This window comes from Alligator mississippiensis, chromosome 4 (genome assembly GCF_030867095.1).
Source record: "Alligator mississippiensis isolate rAllMis1 chromosome 4, rAllMis1, whole genome shotgun sequence".
In the NCBI taxonomy this organism is placed as follows: domain Eukaryota; kingdom Metazoa; phylum Chordata; order Crocodylia; family Alligatoridae; genus Alligator; species Alligator mississippiensis.
In genome coordinates this window covers 77471950-77487961 of record NC_081827.1, presented here as the reverse complement: position 1 = coordinate 77487961, position 16012 = coordinate 77471950, and the positions used below count along the sequence as shown (strand labels likewise).

Genomic DNA, 16012 nt, shown 5'->3' with positions numbered 1-16012 from the left:
GTGCAGCACCCTGCATTTGTCTACGTTGAACCCCATCCTATTCTCGTCTGACCACTTTTGTAGTCTGTCTAAATCTAGTTGCAGCCTCTCTCTCCCTTCAAGTGCGTCCACCTCGCCCCACATCTTAATGTCATCAGCAAACTTGGACAGCGTGCTTTCCACCCCCTCATCCAAGTCACTGATGAAGATGTTAAACAGTGCGGGCCCGAGGACCGAGCCCTGGGGTACCCCACTGCTCACATCTCGCCAGGTCAAGTACAACCCGTACTCGTGGCAGGCAGATCGTGCCTGACCAATCTAGTTTCTTTTTATGACCAGGTTACGAAACGCCTGGACACAGGAGAAGGGGTGGATGTCGTATACTTAGACTTCAGGAAGGCCTTCGATACGGTGTCCCACCCCATACTGGTGAACAAGTTAAGAGGCTGACTTGGATGACTACACAGTCCGGTGGTGAATTGGCTGGAGGGTCACTCCCAGAGAGTCGTGGTGGATGGGTCGGTTTCGACCTGGAAGGGTGTGGGCAGTGGGGTCCCGCAGGGCTCGGTCCTTGGACCGATACTCTTTAATGTCTTCATCAGTGACTTGGACGAGGGAGTGAAATGTACTCTGTCCAAGTTTGCAGATGACACAAAGCTATGGGGAGATGCGGACACGCCGGAGGGCAGGGAACAGCTGCAAGCAGACCTGGATAGGTTGGACAAGTGGGCAGAAAACAACAGAATGCAGTTCAACAAGGAGAAATACAAAGTGTTGCACCTAGGGAGGAAGAATGTCCAGCATACCTACAGCCTAGGGAATGACCTGCTGGGTAGCACGGAAGTGGAAAGGGATCTTGGAGTCCTAGTGGACTCCAAGATGAACGTGAGTCGGCAGTGTGACGAAGCCATCAAAAAAGCCAATGGCACTTTATCGTGCATCAGCAGATGCATGACGAATAGGTCCAAGGAGGTGATACTTCCCCTCTATCGGGCGCTGGTCAGACCGCAGTTGGAGTACTGCGTGCAATTCTGGGCGCCGCAATTCAAGAGGGATGCGGATAACCTGGAGAGAGTCCAGAGAAGGGCCACTCGTATGGTTAAGGGCCTGCAGACCAAGCCCTACGAGGAGAGACTAGAGAAACTGGATCTTTTCAGCCTCTGCAAGAGAAGGTTGAGAGGCGACCTTGTGGCTGCCTATAAGTTCATCACGGGGGCACAGAAGGGAATTGGTGAGTATTTATTCACCAAGGCACCACCGGGGGTTACAAGAAATAATGGCCATAAGCTAGCAGAGAGCAGATTTAGACTGGACATTAGGAAGAACTTCTTCACAGTTCGAGTGGCCAGTGTCTGGAACAGGCTCCCAAGGGAGGTGGTGCTCTCCCCTACCCTGGGGGTCTTCAAGAGGAGGTTAGACGAGTATCTAGCTGGGGTCATCTAGACCCAGCACTCTTTCCTGCTTATGCAGGGGGTCGGACTCGATGATCTATTGAGGTCCCTTCCGACCCTAACATATATGAATCTATGAACCTATCCATCACTACTCTGGGTGCGCCCCATCAGCCAATTTTTTACCCATCCAACTGTGTAGGCATCAATGCCACAGTTGCTTAATTTACTGATGAGGATAGGGTGAGAGACCGTGTCAAAGGCCTTCTTAAAGTCTAGAAAGACTATGTCCATAGCGACACCATCATCCAAGGATTTAGTTACTTGGTCGTAAAAGGCAATCAGGTTGGTCTGGCAGGACCTGCCTTTGGTAAACCCATGCTGATTGCCCCTGAGCATGATCTCCCTTGCAGGCTCCCCACAGATGTGCTCCTTGATGATTCTCTCTAAGATCTTCCCGAGCACTGAGGTGAGGCTTACAGGCCTATAATTACTTGGGTCCTCCTTACTCCCCTTCTTAAAAATAGGGACCACATTAGCCAGTTTCCAGTCCCCCAGCACCTGGCCAGATGACCACGAATGCTCATACAGCCGGGCCAAGGGCTCTGCGATGACCCCTGCCAGCTCCCTCAACACATTTGGTTGGAGGGCATCTGGACTTACAGATTTACAAAATGTCTAGCCCTTCGAGAAGATCCCTAACTACATCTGCACTGACTGAAGGCTTAATAGAGCTATCCCCAAGATTGTCTGTACCTCTGGTAGGTGGGATATCCTGGTCCCTGTTCAGGAAAACAGAGGCAAAGAAACTGTTAAAAATATCAGCTTTCTTGTCTGGCGTGGCCACCAGATTACCGTTTGTGTCTTGCAGGGGCCCTACATTGTCTGGTGCCCTCTTCTTGTTCCCAGTGTAGTTGAAAAAGGACTTTTTGTTGTCCTTAATCCTGGATGCTAGCCTGAGTTCCATCTCTGCCTTGGCCTTCCTAATAGCCCTCCTACACTCCCGGGCCGAGGAGGAGAGTACTCCTCCTTGGTGATAGTTCCTCCCTTCCACTGGTTGTATGCCTCCTTTTTAGACCTCAGGCATTGTTGAATGCCCTTGCTGAGCTAAGGGAGTTTCTGAGCACTCTTACCCCCCTTGCTTCTCTCAGGGACTGTTATCCTTTGGGCCTGGAGGATCACCCCCTTAAGGTACGACCATCCCTCGTGGGCTCCCATCTCCTCTACCTTCTGGGCCCTTAGTGCCTCCCCCACTAGTCTCTTAAGCTCATTGAAGTTGGCCCTTCTGAAGTCAAGGGCTTTAGCCTTGGTGTGAGCCCTAGACACCCTGCGTTGGATAGTGAAATCCAGCAGGTGATGATCGCTATTGCCCATGTGGTCAAGGACCTGCAGTCCCCTCACCAGGTCATCCCCCGTGGCCAGGACCAGGTCCAGCAAGGCGTTACCCTAGTGGGGCTGTGCACTTCCTGGATAAGGTGAAGGTCCTGTAATACAGCCAGGAACCTACGTGAGCGGTCAGACCTGGCTGTCTGCTCCTCCCAGCAAATGTCTGGATAGTTTAGGTCACCCATGACAATGACATCCCTTGACCTAACCGCCTCCATAAGCTGACTGGAGAAGTCCTGGTCTAGCTCTTCCCCTTGTTTGGGTGGTCTGTAGTAGACACCCACTGTAAGGTCCCTTTCACCACATCCCCCTTATAGTTTGACCCATAGTGTCTCTGCCCGACCCTCCTCTAACCCAAAGCTAATCCTTGATGATGTGAGGTGCTCTTTGACATAGGAAAGGTGGGGGGGTTGCGCTCTATCTGTCTTGTCTCTTCTATATAGGGTATACCCCCAAATGCCCACCGCCCAGTCGTAGGTAGGGTCCCACCAGGTTTCTGTGAGCCCTACTAAGTCTGGGTTCTTACTTGCAATCAGGAGGCATAGGTCCTCCTGCTTACGCCCCATACTACAAGCATTAGTGTAGAGGCACCTGAGGCCTCCTGAGGGTGCTCATGCCTTCCTCCCACTCCCAGGAGAGTTGTGGTCCCCTGCTCCTCAGATGTTGATGCTTACCTGTGCTTCCCTTCCTCTTGTCACCCTGCGTGCTGGTAAAGCATCCTCTCCACTCGAAGCAGCCCCTTCCCCCGGCGAAGCTAGTTTAAAGCCCGCTGTACGAGATCAGCCAACCTAGAGGAAAAGATACGTCTGCCATTAGGGGAGAGGTGAAGCCCATCCCACCCCAGCATGCCCTCCTTACAAAAACATGGGTCGTTGTCAAAAAACCCAAAGCCTGCCTCTTGGCACCAGCTCCGAAGCTGCCGGTTAACCACATCAGTGCAGGCCTCATGACACCTACCCCGTCCACTTACTGGGAAAATGGAGGAAAATACCACCTGAGCTCCTGTATTAGCCCCCCACTCATGACTGAAACCAGGTGTTCTTGTCACAAGTCCTGGGATCCTCCAGAAATGTATATGCAGATGACGTGCAAGGCAACCTAGTCCAGCTCTGCTTCATGGAGGGCAGAGCCATCATATGCAACATGCTGAGAGAGGAGTGACAGACTGTGGGTGAAATGTTTGGAGCCCTGTTTAATGTTTGCCAGACATTTAAGGCAGGTGAAGAAACAGAAATAGTGGAAATGGGGAAAGAAAGGTACAGCTCCACTTCCTCTGGGAGTGGAGAGGAAGTTGAAATGTATTCAGTGTAGTGGCTCACCATGACTTGAAAAAGAGTTGGCACTGAGGAGGATTGTGTGCAATGGGTAATACCATATATCTTATTCAGATATAGGTGCTGTATTAACCTGTTCTTGTAGTAGGTTCCCATCAGTATGTTTGCCTAATATGGGTCATGTGTTTTATAGTCAAGGTCAGTATTGGCTGCATTGAATCAACTTTTGTAGGTGGTTTTGGTTACTGAGCACATGCTGCTTTTGACAGCGATTTAATAATGGGCTGTGTACTTAATGAGGTTTCATCTTCTGTGAATGTAAGATGAGGGGATTTTTTTCCCCCTGTGCTAATTGGGTAAAAAAATCTTGTCTTGTATTTGAGTAAATATGGTATATTTCAGCAGCTAACAGTGCCAGAAATAACTTTTTAAGTATGCTACTTGGGCAAGATGAGTTTCAAAGTTGACTTTTCATGTCACAGATGCAGATGTGATGATTCATGCCCATACTAGCATAATATCACTACAGCTGCAGGCTTGCTCATAGTTGCTGCTGATATGGCTACTGATTTTGCCTATGCAAATGCTTTTACCTTACTTTTTCACTCCTATATTAACAGTAGCAGACTCCAAGGGAGTAATGTCCTGTTTGTGAAGTTACCCAAGTGTACATTCAGCTTAGAGAGAGTCTGATTTTTTTTTTTTTTCCAGTGGGGGGTGGGCTTCAGATGTACCCAGAAAATCTTATTACTTTTAGATTTTTTTTGTCACTTTGCAAAAAATTCTTCAGAGTATCAATTTATGCATCTAGAAGGTTAATCAAGTGGGCATTGTTTTCAAGGCTGTCATGCCTATACAAATATTTAACAGTGTTATCAAATATTTTTGTTTGGTAATATGGGAACAGTGGCCATGTCTACGTGAGCAGCAGACTGCACAGTCACTTAGTACGTGAATAAGCGTCACTACATGTTTTTTTTTCAGAGGCTACTCCACAGTAGCAGAGAGCTCGTTACTACTGCACAGTATTATTGCATCACAGTTAGTGCCTGCTGACGCTACTGTGCAGTAGTGTCTCATGTAGACGCGCCCAGTAGCTACCAAAGACCCTTAAATTATAATAATATATACAGTTTTATTGCTGGCACAGGTACTTTCTCTTTCCTTGCATTTGATCTGATCAGCTTAATAGATTCTGATCTTTTTTCACCAATGTAAAATTAGGGTAGTATATTCTATCTTCATTTTGAAAGGATCACGTGTGGCAGAATATGAGAGTCCAGCACTTCTGGGATTCTATTTTTACAGACAATTTTAGAAGACAGAATTTTACAGCCAGCCAGACTGTCTAAAAAACTTAACTTGCCTTATAAAAACTTTTATTGGGGTTTTCTTGCCTGCAATTAGAGCCTGCATTCTTGACTCTGTTTAAAGTCTTAGTAATTCGTTTCCATTTAGCTCTCTCTTCTCTTTAGTCTAGAAGGCCAAGCATAAAAGGAAAAGTTTTGGAGTAGGCTTATTGTAGTGGAAGATTAAAGCAAGAAGACTTGTGTGCTCCTTTTACTCTTGTATATCAGTGCATTAATCAGGGACCCTTCTAAACTGCTGTCTGTCTTTTCAAAGCTGTTAAGGTTTTTGTAGGAGCAGTTTTGAGGATCAGACACCTACCTTTTTTGTAGTGCAGTCTTCAAACACTTTGTGCTGTGCCTGAAAATTCTGTTTTCATTTTTTTTTGTGATATCCTCTCCCACGCATTCCTCTCACATCATTGCCCTTTTTCAGCCCAAGAAAAAAACCCAGAAAAATATTTAGAGCAATTATCTGCAAAGGTATTTCACTCCTGAATCTCTGGCTTCTACCTCCCGAGAGAATAGAATCCTAGTTCAAGAGCTGCTGGATCCTCCAAAGTAGTGGAGGTTAGATGCAGATGCCCTTCCAGGTCCTCAATCTGTGACTACTTATTTTTTTCAGTCTTTTTCGTTTAATTTGATTTAAACTTTTAGGTGCTTAAAAGTTTCACTTAGTGTTTGGTGCACTTGCCCAGCACTTTTTTCTTGCACTTTCTCCCACGGTCACTTGTCCACTTTGTTTGAAGAGCCTCGATGTTGCAGCTGGTAAATCGAGCAAAACTCTGTCTTGCATCCATAGATGCTTCTCAAGTAAATCTCAGGATATCATCCTCTCACTGTACTTGGCCTTGGTGAGGCTGCAGCTGGAGCCAGTTCTGGGCTCCACAGTTAAAAAAGGATGTGGAGAAGCTTGAGAGAGTCCAGAGGAGAGCCACGTGCATGATCAGAGGGCAAGAGAACGGGTCTTATGAAGAGAGGCTGAGAGCCATAGAACTCTTCAGCCTGGAAAAGCGCAGGCTCAGGGGTCACCTGGTGGCTGCCTATAAGTACTTAAGGGGTGTACATAAGGATATGGGGAAACGCCTGTTCACCAGAGCGCCCCAAGGGAGGACAAGGTCAAATGGTCACAAACTCTTCCAAGACCATTTCAGGCTGGACGTAAGGAAGAACTTCTTTTCTGTCCAAGCCCCCAAGGCCTGGAACAGACTGCCTCCAGAGGTGGTGCAAGCACCTACTCTGGACTCCTTTAAGAGACATCTGAACATTTATCTTGCTGGGATTCTTTGACCCCAGCTGACTTCCTGCCCCTGGGGCGGGGGGCTGGACTTGATGATCTTCCAAGGTCCCTTCCAGCCCTAATGTCTATGAAATATATGAAATCCTTGGATTAATGTGTGGAACACACTAAAGGCCTCAAGAAGGCCACCTAAGTATTTGCCCCAATAAAATCATTGGAAGGACCATATCTAAATGGTTCTCTAATTGTACATCTCTTTATTTGCTGAAAAGCCTGCACTTGAAAGGTCATATCACTACTTATAATATCAAGTGGTTTCTACTGAAATGGAAGAACACATTTTGTTTTTTTCTTAAAAGGGTTTCGGTTTATAACATGCAGAAGGCAAACACATGACTTTTCTTACATTTATAAAGCGCTATTGCTTAAATTCAGTCTCTGGGTGGCAGAATCTGTTTTGAAAAAGGAGCATTTAAGCAATCCTTCCCCCTTCAATTTTGTTTTCTTTTTGGAGCATCTCTTATTTGAGTTGGCCAGTTCTTGATAAGCTTTTACTTTTTTTTAAGGTCATGTGGCTGAAGCTGCTTAGGCTTCCTATCCTTTGGAGGTACGGCTTTCTTCCTTTCATGCTGAAATCGCTTAGTTACTGTTGGTTTGTTTTTAACAATGTTTGTCTTTTATTTTGATTGTATTCTTTGAGACTTCACCCAGAACAAGCCTCCTGCATTGATTTAATCTTGAGAGAGAGAAATATTTCTTTGTAATTTATAATCTGGACCCACTCTACAGCCCAAGGGGACCAAATTCTGCTTCAGTATTCATTTATTCTGTATCGGGGCATCAAACATAAAGACTGTGGCCTGGATCCATTCCATGGTGCTGCTTCATCTAGCCTGGTGGTCTACCCCTGGGGGATGGGGTGGCCTGTCACAGGATCTGGGGCTTCTAGACCTTGGTGGACAGGGCCATCAGTGGCAGGATGACAAGTGAGGGCTATGCTGACAGCCTTACTCTCCCTGTCCCATCACTGTTTGCCTTACTGATTCTGTCCCTACTGCACCCACCACTGTCCCTACTGGACCTGTTGCCACCATCCTGTGGCCTGGGCCAAATCTGGCCCGAAAAGTAACCTCCCTGTCTAGATTCAGCCTTAGCTGATGGGATGAGTTTGACACCTTTGCGCTCTATGTCAATGAAATATTTGTTATACACATCTTAAACACCACTAAATATCCACACCTGTAGCTCTTAGTGGAAAATACTCATTGCTGCTAAAGACATCAACTAATTTTGCAATGATTATTGCAACAATGGAATTTTTTGTTATGTTTTCCTACTGCCTGGTCTCATTTGCCTTGGCTGTTGCAGTATCAACCAACCATTAGCAACAGAATGTCCTTCACTTGCTTTCCCCATACCTGGCCAGGATGGGGCAGCTTGTTGCTGTGTCGGGTGTTTATTTGCTTGGCTCTGTCTGCCTTTACTGCATTGTTCCACAGGCATGCTCATTATATATTTAAAGTTTCAAGGAAGAAGGGCTTGTTAAAATTCATCATCTAGTCTGATCACTCTCCACATAGAAGCAAGTCCACTGATTCCTACAATCCAGCCCAGCAACTTATTGAAGTAAAGCTGTGGTTTCTGATATTTCCTCAACTTCAGTCCCCCGCTACCTTCTCTATCAGCAAGCTGAACGCCAGCTTTTCCGAAGAGTGCTGGCTCTCTATCTCCAGAGAGTAGTTCATAGATGATACTTTGTAATTCATATAACTTCCCATTGGAACAAAAGCTACAGAGGATGCAGTTCCTCCAGGCAAGACCTAATAGGTATGGAGCTGGACACAATGCCATGGACCTGGCTACAGTAGAACAGCAAATTTTACAAAAAAATTGGAATTCTTTGATATCTTTGCACAATGCCATACCCTGTAACAGCAAAATTGCTGTAAAAAGGCTTTCATTAAGCATAGGGCAGTTTATATCTCTGTTGAGCATCAGGAGATGTTCCTTTAGCTGATGTGGTTTACATTCTTAAGGTTCTTCTACACAACAACATAAGAGCTAAAAAAAAGTTGTTTTTTTTTAAGAGAACAGCTGAGATTCTGGATACCATTTTGTAGTAAGAAGTGAGTGATTTTGGGGGTAAATTCTGTCATGGGGAATGTGAGGTACCCAGGATATCATTTCCAGATGTCATTTTTTTCTCCTTCCCCCCCTTTCTCTATACTTCTGCTTGTTCTTGGCTCAAAGTTGATGGATTTTTTTCAATTCTTTTTTCATTTTTTTATTTTATACTTTGTTGAAATATATCTGTTCCTTTTTTCCCATAGTAAAGTTATTTTTGCAGTTGGCTTGCTTTGGTGGAGTTCTTGCTTCCTTCAAACTGCTGGAACTACCTAGGAACTAAAGTAGTTGTAGGTTACAGTACAGATTAGGCCTCTAGAGTGGCTTTTGTGGGTCATATTGCATACTATTCTGAGCTTTCACTACCTGATGGAGCCAAGCAGCTTTTGAGCTAGGAAATCACTGTCAGGAACGAGAGATGCTGTGAGACTAGTTCCTTAGTAGAGTTACTAGTTCTCGCTTTGACACCCCTGAGAATCAGTATTAGAGATTCTTGCTCTTGTCAGTGATGTCAGCATATACATGCTGATTACTAATTTGATAATCATGGATTCTTTTTGCTCCCACAGATTCCTTCAATCTTTTTTTGTGTTCAGTCATAACATGACTGGACATAATAGTTTATGTATAGAAAGTTTCAGAATTCCTAATTATATTGAATTCCTATATTCATGTCTTCACCTTTTTACGTAATTCTTGCATCCCAATTCTTTTCTTTTTCTTTCTAGTGTTTAGCTCTCTTCAAAGAAACTAACAAAACTATTTTTAACGTAAGTGTTTGCAAAAATGCAATCTTTTTACAGGGACTTGTCTGCTAGCTCAATACGTAGTAGTGGTTCTTACACGAGAAGAAAATGGGAAGATGATGTCAAGAAGAACACTTTGAATGAAGGCCCTACATCACAGAATGCAAGTTATCAAAGAAGGTATGGCAATCTTTGGGTGGAATTTTCAATAAGATAAGTACATGGGTTAACTTTGGCCTGAGGCACCACAATTACCGGTATGGTATATGGGCAGTTTTAAATTTAAATATTGTAGTTTCATCGCCTGTGATAACAAAGCTGATGCTACTGGTGAAGAAATATAAGTTAAAACAACTTTTCCAGGTGTGCATTGGGACTTTATTTTATTTATTAAAAGAATGAACATTACTTGTTTTATAGGCTTACTACTAATTTGTATAGACTTACAAATCTATTTGAGCTGGACAGTTTAAATAGGAGTTATAGTAAATAATGTGTCTGAAATTTGTCTGAAATTTCCCAGTTTTGTTCAACAGCTGAAAGGGACTTTAACTATTGGAATTAAAAAAGCTTCAGCCTTTTGAAACCCAAGTGGAAAAAATGCCTGTCCCATTATTTGCCCTCTCTCCAAATGTTGACTTGGCAGTGCTTTTAAAATTAAGCATTGCTTCAGGCCTCACGGTGTGTAGTCTGTAGTCTGTGGGATTTTTTTCTCAGGATATGGCACTTAGTGATTTTCATATGACTGATGGATGATTCTGTTGGAAATATATGTACAGTACCCATTTCACAAAGATCTCAGAAGGGTCCAGATCCTGCAAACTTGGCAATTAGACTGTCAGAGGTCTTCTAGTCCAACCCCATGATTAATTTTACTCTGATCAATTATTGATTTTGGTAGGACTATTCTTGCATGATTGTGAGTCTAGGTATTTGAATGTAATACAGCAGTGCTCATTCCCCAGCCAGATCTGGCCCCCAGTGCTGTGTCATCATGCCTGCACGTCTGAAAACTTAGTGGCTGGAAGCAATGCCTCTTCTGCCTGGCTGCCAAATTTCAGGACCCTTAGGGAGCCCTAGGTTCTGCATGCTAGACTGGGTGTCTGATCTTGGCATGCAAGGCTGGGCAGGAACAGCATAGGCTCAATCTGAGCACATGGGGGCTGGTGCAGGACCTGAATCTAATGTTTGGAGGCCAGCTGAGGCTTTGCAGGTCCCTGGCTGGGCGCATAGGGCTCAATCCAGCACACAGACTAGCCCAATTCTGCTCATTTGGCTTGTGGGGCTAAAAGCTTGAGCACTGCTGATGTAATGTATAACTAAAAAGACTTAGCGGTACACTAAAAGACCTGAACATGCACATGGGGAAGTTTTTATGTGGATCACAGCCTTTTAATTCTTCTGTCACTGAATTAATGGTTCCACAATATGAAATAATTTGACTACGAGATTCGGAAGACATTTTTCATGTTTTCCTAAAAGCAAATTCCAAAAAAATTTAACTTTTTAAAATAACACTAAGCAATCCTTGATTTAAGACTTGTTATTCTTTTGGAGAAATGTTAGTTAAGGTTGCATGAACAATTTTCCATCTGTGGCCATCTGTTACTGTAGAAATCTAAATTTTCTGTTATTCTTGAAATGTAGTGCCATCAGCTTTTTCTATATCTTCCTCATATTTATAGTACTTTGAAATAGATCTTCATTCTTGGTGATTTGTTCTTACTGCCAGAAGAGAACATTTTCCAAAGACTTACTTTCAAGGTGGCTGTAGACAGTGAGACTTGTGCTTAAAAATAGGACGTGGGCTCGTTTGTTATTTAGGTACTGTGAATATTTCGCCCATGGTCTAGTACAGGGGTCGGCAACATTTTTGGCCAGAATGCTATAAACATCCACAACTTTGACTTGTAAGATGTTGGCATGCCATGGGTGGGTATTGAGGGAGCCGCGAGAGGCCCAATCCTTGTTGTGGCAGCACAGCCCTGGCCCTCTCCCTGCTGTCTGCCCGGAGGTGTGCATGCCAAACAAAATACCTTTGCATGCCATGCTCTGGCAACCATGCTGGGGGTTGCCTACCTCTGGTCTAGTATCTTAACAACTACTCACTGGTTACATTCTTGTGTCTTGGGCATATATCTTTATTAATGTAGTACTTTATTTGTCTTAAGGCACCTAACAAATCTAATAAAATTTAAAATTTTGTGGAAATTTGGTTTTCAGTATAAAAGGCCCCTTCTGTATTACAGGTAGTCTTTGGTATGGTTTTCTGTCTACTACTAGTGAGCAGATTTATTAACTTATGCAGGGCTTAACACACAGTCCTATAAGGCATTTTTTTCTGAGCTAAGACGTCCCTTACAATATAATTTTGGACAGGATATAGCTAGTGAGGAAGCAGCATTCAGTGAACGTGGGAAAGGAAAAAGGGTGACATTAAAATATTACTTAGGTACTTGGGCACATACAAACTTAAATTAATACTGTTGCTAGTTTAATTTTTAAAAGGCTGAGTTAATGATCCAGCAGAAAAGAGGATACAAGGAAGGGACAGAAATAAATGATGTTTTTTATTATTGGGTCTCCTGATACAACATGATGCTATGCATATTTATTTAAAGTTGAAAACCTTTTTGTTTTATTACCCATTTTCTCTACTGATCGGGCTGTGGTGGGGATTGTGATGTTTTCCTGGAGCCTGGGTCTTATGTCACTTGAACATCCAAGAGAATTTTGTGTCCTCAGGGTCAACATAACTTTAAAGCAGTGTGATACTTGTGCCACTTCACAGCAGTCCCAAAACGTTCCTATTTTTTTTTACATCTGGCTTGATCTAGCCTGGCTAGGATCTGAATATGCCAATTCCATAACTGGGAGCTCTCCCAAGCTACGTGTATTTTAGTTAAGCAATTCTGGCTCCTTCTAGTTCCTTTGTATCATTTGGTTAACTTAAAGGGGCGGTAAAAACAACGGTAACTCCTGCATTGCTATGGTTTGAGAAATGGTATGTAAATTTCTGAATTTGGCATACATCAGCATACTTCTTGTCTTGTATAAGATTGTTCTTATAACAGGACGTTTCATGTGCCATTTTATAATTCTAGCAACAAGAACCCAGAATCCAGAGTAGTGATGGCAAATTGGCCATCATGTATGCAGTTGTTTTGCAGTTAGTAGTAATGTGGTTAATGATCTGAGCAGTCTGTGCCATTGCTGGTGTTAAATACAGGCATAGAAATATGCATATGATCATAGCACTTCCAGTCCTATCGTGCAGAATTGAAATTACAGAGCCGATTGAAATAACGTAGATATCAATATGTTCTTTTCTCCATACTCTGAAGAGTGAAGATGGACGGGAAAGGTATTAGGGTAGCATAATAATTGGGATGGTATAGTTGGGGCTGGTTCTGCTTTAAGCGGGGGGTTGGACTAGATGACCACCTGAGGTCCCTCCAACCCAAATTTTGTATGATTCTATGATTCTGATCTTTCTGAGAGAAGAAAATCCAGAGAGCTTTGAAACAAGCACAATATATTTTAACTGTTGAAACAAAGGGAATTTGATATTAGCCCTGTCAATAAAAGCTGTACAGCAGCATTCTGCATTTTCTGTAGTCTGTATCACTATGAAGAGCTATAGAGAGGGGTCACAGTGTGAAAATAAGGTGATGGTGGTAAAATAGATGAGGTCTTTGGCCAGTACCATCCATCCACACATTGTGGTTAGTGATACCCAGTGGTTCCAGACCTTTCTGAGTAGGAGAATGAATATTCAGTATTAAAGGTTATCCAGGTTATAGCCGTATTGGTCTAGAAGAAAAAAGCAATCGGGGCTCATGGTAGAGGTGATATCTTTTATTAGACCAACCAGATTGCTGCAAAAAAAATTCTTTAATTGCAAGAACTGCCTGCCCAGAGGAGCTTTCCATCTGTTGACTCCTCTGTGAAATCCTATGAAATATGGACTTTCATTTCTACCCTGGAGCACTTTTACAATCTGTCCTCTGATGTCTAATGAATGGTGTTTGCTCCCAAAAGCTTGCAATTAAAGAATTTTTTTTAAAAAAAATCTTGTCGGTCTATTAAAATAGATCACCTCTACCATGAGCCCTGATTACAGTATTAAAGGTGACTTCCAGAGGACAGCACTGGAAGCAGAAATAGGGTCTCAGTCAAGGAAACTAAAGATGGAATTCTATTTTAATATGGCTGAAAGAGTTTGTGTTTTACTTGATCAGGAGAAGCACCACTGACAAGAAGGAACCATGAATATAACTTATACCATTATGGTCTTTTAATGAATAGTGAGATGCACATGACGTATTATGTAATTCTCTCCTTCAGTGGCTCCTTTGGTAGAAGACAAGATGACTTGATTAGTTCTAGTGTTCCAACTACTACGGCAGCGCCAACAGTTACCTCTCCAGCTGGTCTTCAGAAACCCCTGCTTACCAGCGCAAACACTACTACAAAGACTACAACGGGTTCTACTTCAGTAAGCTTACAAAGCAGGTAAGGGCCTCAGCACACTTTTTTCTTTTTTTTTTGGTCAGACCTACTGTGTGCTTATGTATGTGCATGCGTTCTTGTTCAGTAGGTCATGGGGCTGTGGATTTTTTAATTTTCCCTTTTTTTTAACTTATACCATTTGGCTCAAAAGTATTGTGAATGGCTTTTGCTATGAAGTGGCAGATTTGCATGTCTAGCAAAGAAAGCATTCAAGACAGAAAGACAAAGAATATATATTTTTAAAACCCCACAAAGGTACAATATTATTTAATTTTAAATTTATTCAATCCGGTAGCTCTAGATGAGCTTTATATGTTACAGTGGAGACGCATCTCACGTATGTTTACCTTTACAAAAAAAAAAAAAAAAAAATCCATTCCTCAAGTTGCATGTTGTTAGCTGTTTAGTAAAGTGCTTTATTTGTTTAGCTGTTTCCTTTTCTCTCTTTTGTGCTGCTGCTTATGATGCTATAGTACCTCAAATCGTTTGTGGGCTGAGGATAGTTCTGAGAAAGAAAAAGACAATGTTCCTACAGCAGTGACCGTTCCTGTTGCACCATCTGTTGTAAATGCTACAGCCACTTCCACAAGCGTGACTACGGCTACTTCTGGCACTGTATCCTCAACATCAGAGGTCAGGGAGAGACGGAGGTGTGTAAAGGTTTTGAGAGTACTGTTTTTCTTGTACAGAATTATCTTTTTATTTTTTAGAAGAGTGCAGTGGTTAACCATAAATCTGATGGGACTAGAAGAGAACCAGTAATTGTCTATTTATTAAATGTAGTGAAACTTGTTAACACACTTCAAATAATTAAGCTTCCAAAACCTACCTTGAGAGAAGCTTCCAAAGAATCCTACAAAAACTCTTGCAACAACAGAGAACGTGGTAATTGTCTGAATTTTCTGTCTTGCTTATCGTGTTTGTGGTGTTTGCATTAAAATTTGAAACGTTACTTGAAAACTTGTATTTGTATATTTAAATGAGTTATGATTGCTGTGAGAATTGGAAGTATGTTCTGATTGTAAGTCATATTTTTTTACATGTAGTGGAGTGGCTGATATGGACTTTTAACTGGCATGATATGGGAATGGTTTCTTTCCTCCCTGCCCCTTAAAGTGGAGTCATATGAAGCATCACGTGGCTCTCAAGCTATTTGGTTGCAGCCTTACTTGACACATGCATATTCTATAAGGGGATATGGTTATGGCAGGCAAAGCAGCTGTCATGGAACCTTCATAAGAATAGATAGCAGCCATATGAAGTTAGTAAAAATGTTGGTACCATCAAAGAGAACCTGTAATTAAAATAATTTGAGTTTTAAGCTGATTACTTTAAACATTAAAAGTCTCTGATATGGACTAAAAGGAAAACAAAATCCAGACTTAAGGCTATTATTCAGTCATTCACTCTCACTGACCTGTTTGGGTATTGCATGTATATTATTAAGAGTAAAGTATGCACTAGTAGATCTCTGCAACTGGTCTGCATACCATGAATCTCTGTTGTCCCCCAGGTTGTAACATGCAAAGGTAGATGCATTATTGATAGCCTATATCGGTATACCATAAGAGACCTTGGAAATTATCTGAATTAATTGAACTGGAGTACGAATTGAGTTGGAGTAATAACTATATATGCATGAAAATATGATGCACTGATGATCTGTTTTAAACTTAAAAAAAAGTATTTTCATGCATATTGCAATCCCCCTCCCTCCATAAGAACCACAGTCCCCCTGGGCTCCATAAGAACCTGACTTGGGGTAGCAGAATAGTCTGGAGCTGGCCTTTTTCATAGGAAGGCAGCGCTGCAAGATGAGACAAAAGGCTGGAGGGATGGAGTTCAAAGTGTTAGCCCTCTCATCCCTGCTCTTAAATTGGGCATAACTTTTCAGCTGATCAGCCAACAACTGTTGCCAGTTTGTGAGTGGCTATGAATGAATTAGTACTACACTCTTGCTTGCTGCATGAGAGAGACTCCAGTGCTACAAGAGACTCCCATCTTGTAGCATTAC

The 16012-nt window shown here is 42.7% G+C and overlaps 1 protein-coding gene across 2 annotated transcripts in view; it reads left to right on the top strand.

Annotated features, from left to right (window-relative positions):
- The window catches only part of PPP1R12A (protein phosphatase 1 regulatory subunit 12A), a 195607-nt gene that overhangs the window by 131400 nt on the left and 48195 nt on the right, over positions 1-16012 (top strand). The window contains exons 12-14 of one of the 2 annotated variants that reach the window (XM_006274960.4): positions 9544-9666; positions 13834-14001; positions 14472-14648. In XM_006274960.4, the coding sequence (XP_006275022.1) occupies positions 9544-9666; positions 13834-14001; positions 14472-14648 (468 nt within the window). The remainder of the gene's footprint in view (positions 1-9543; positions 9667-13833; positions 14002-14471; positions 14649-16012) is intronic. The other variant, XM_059726121.1, reaches the window with a different exon arrangement.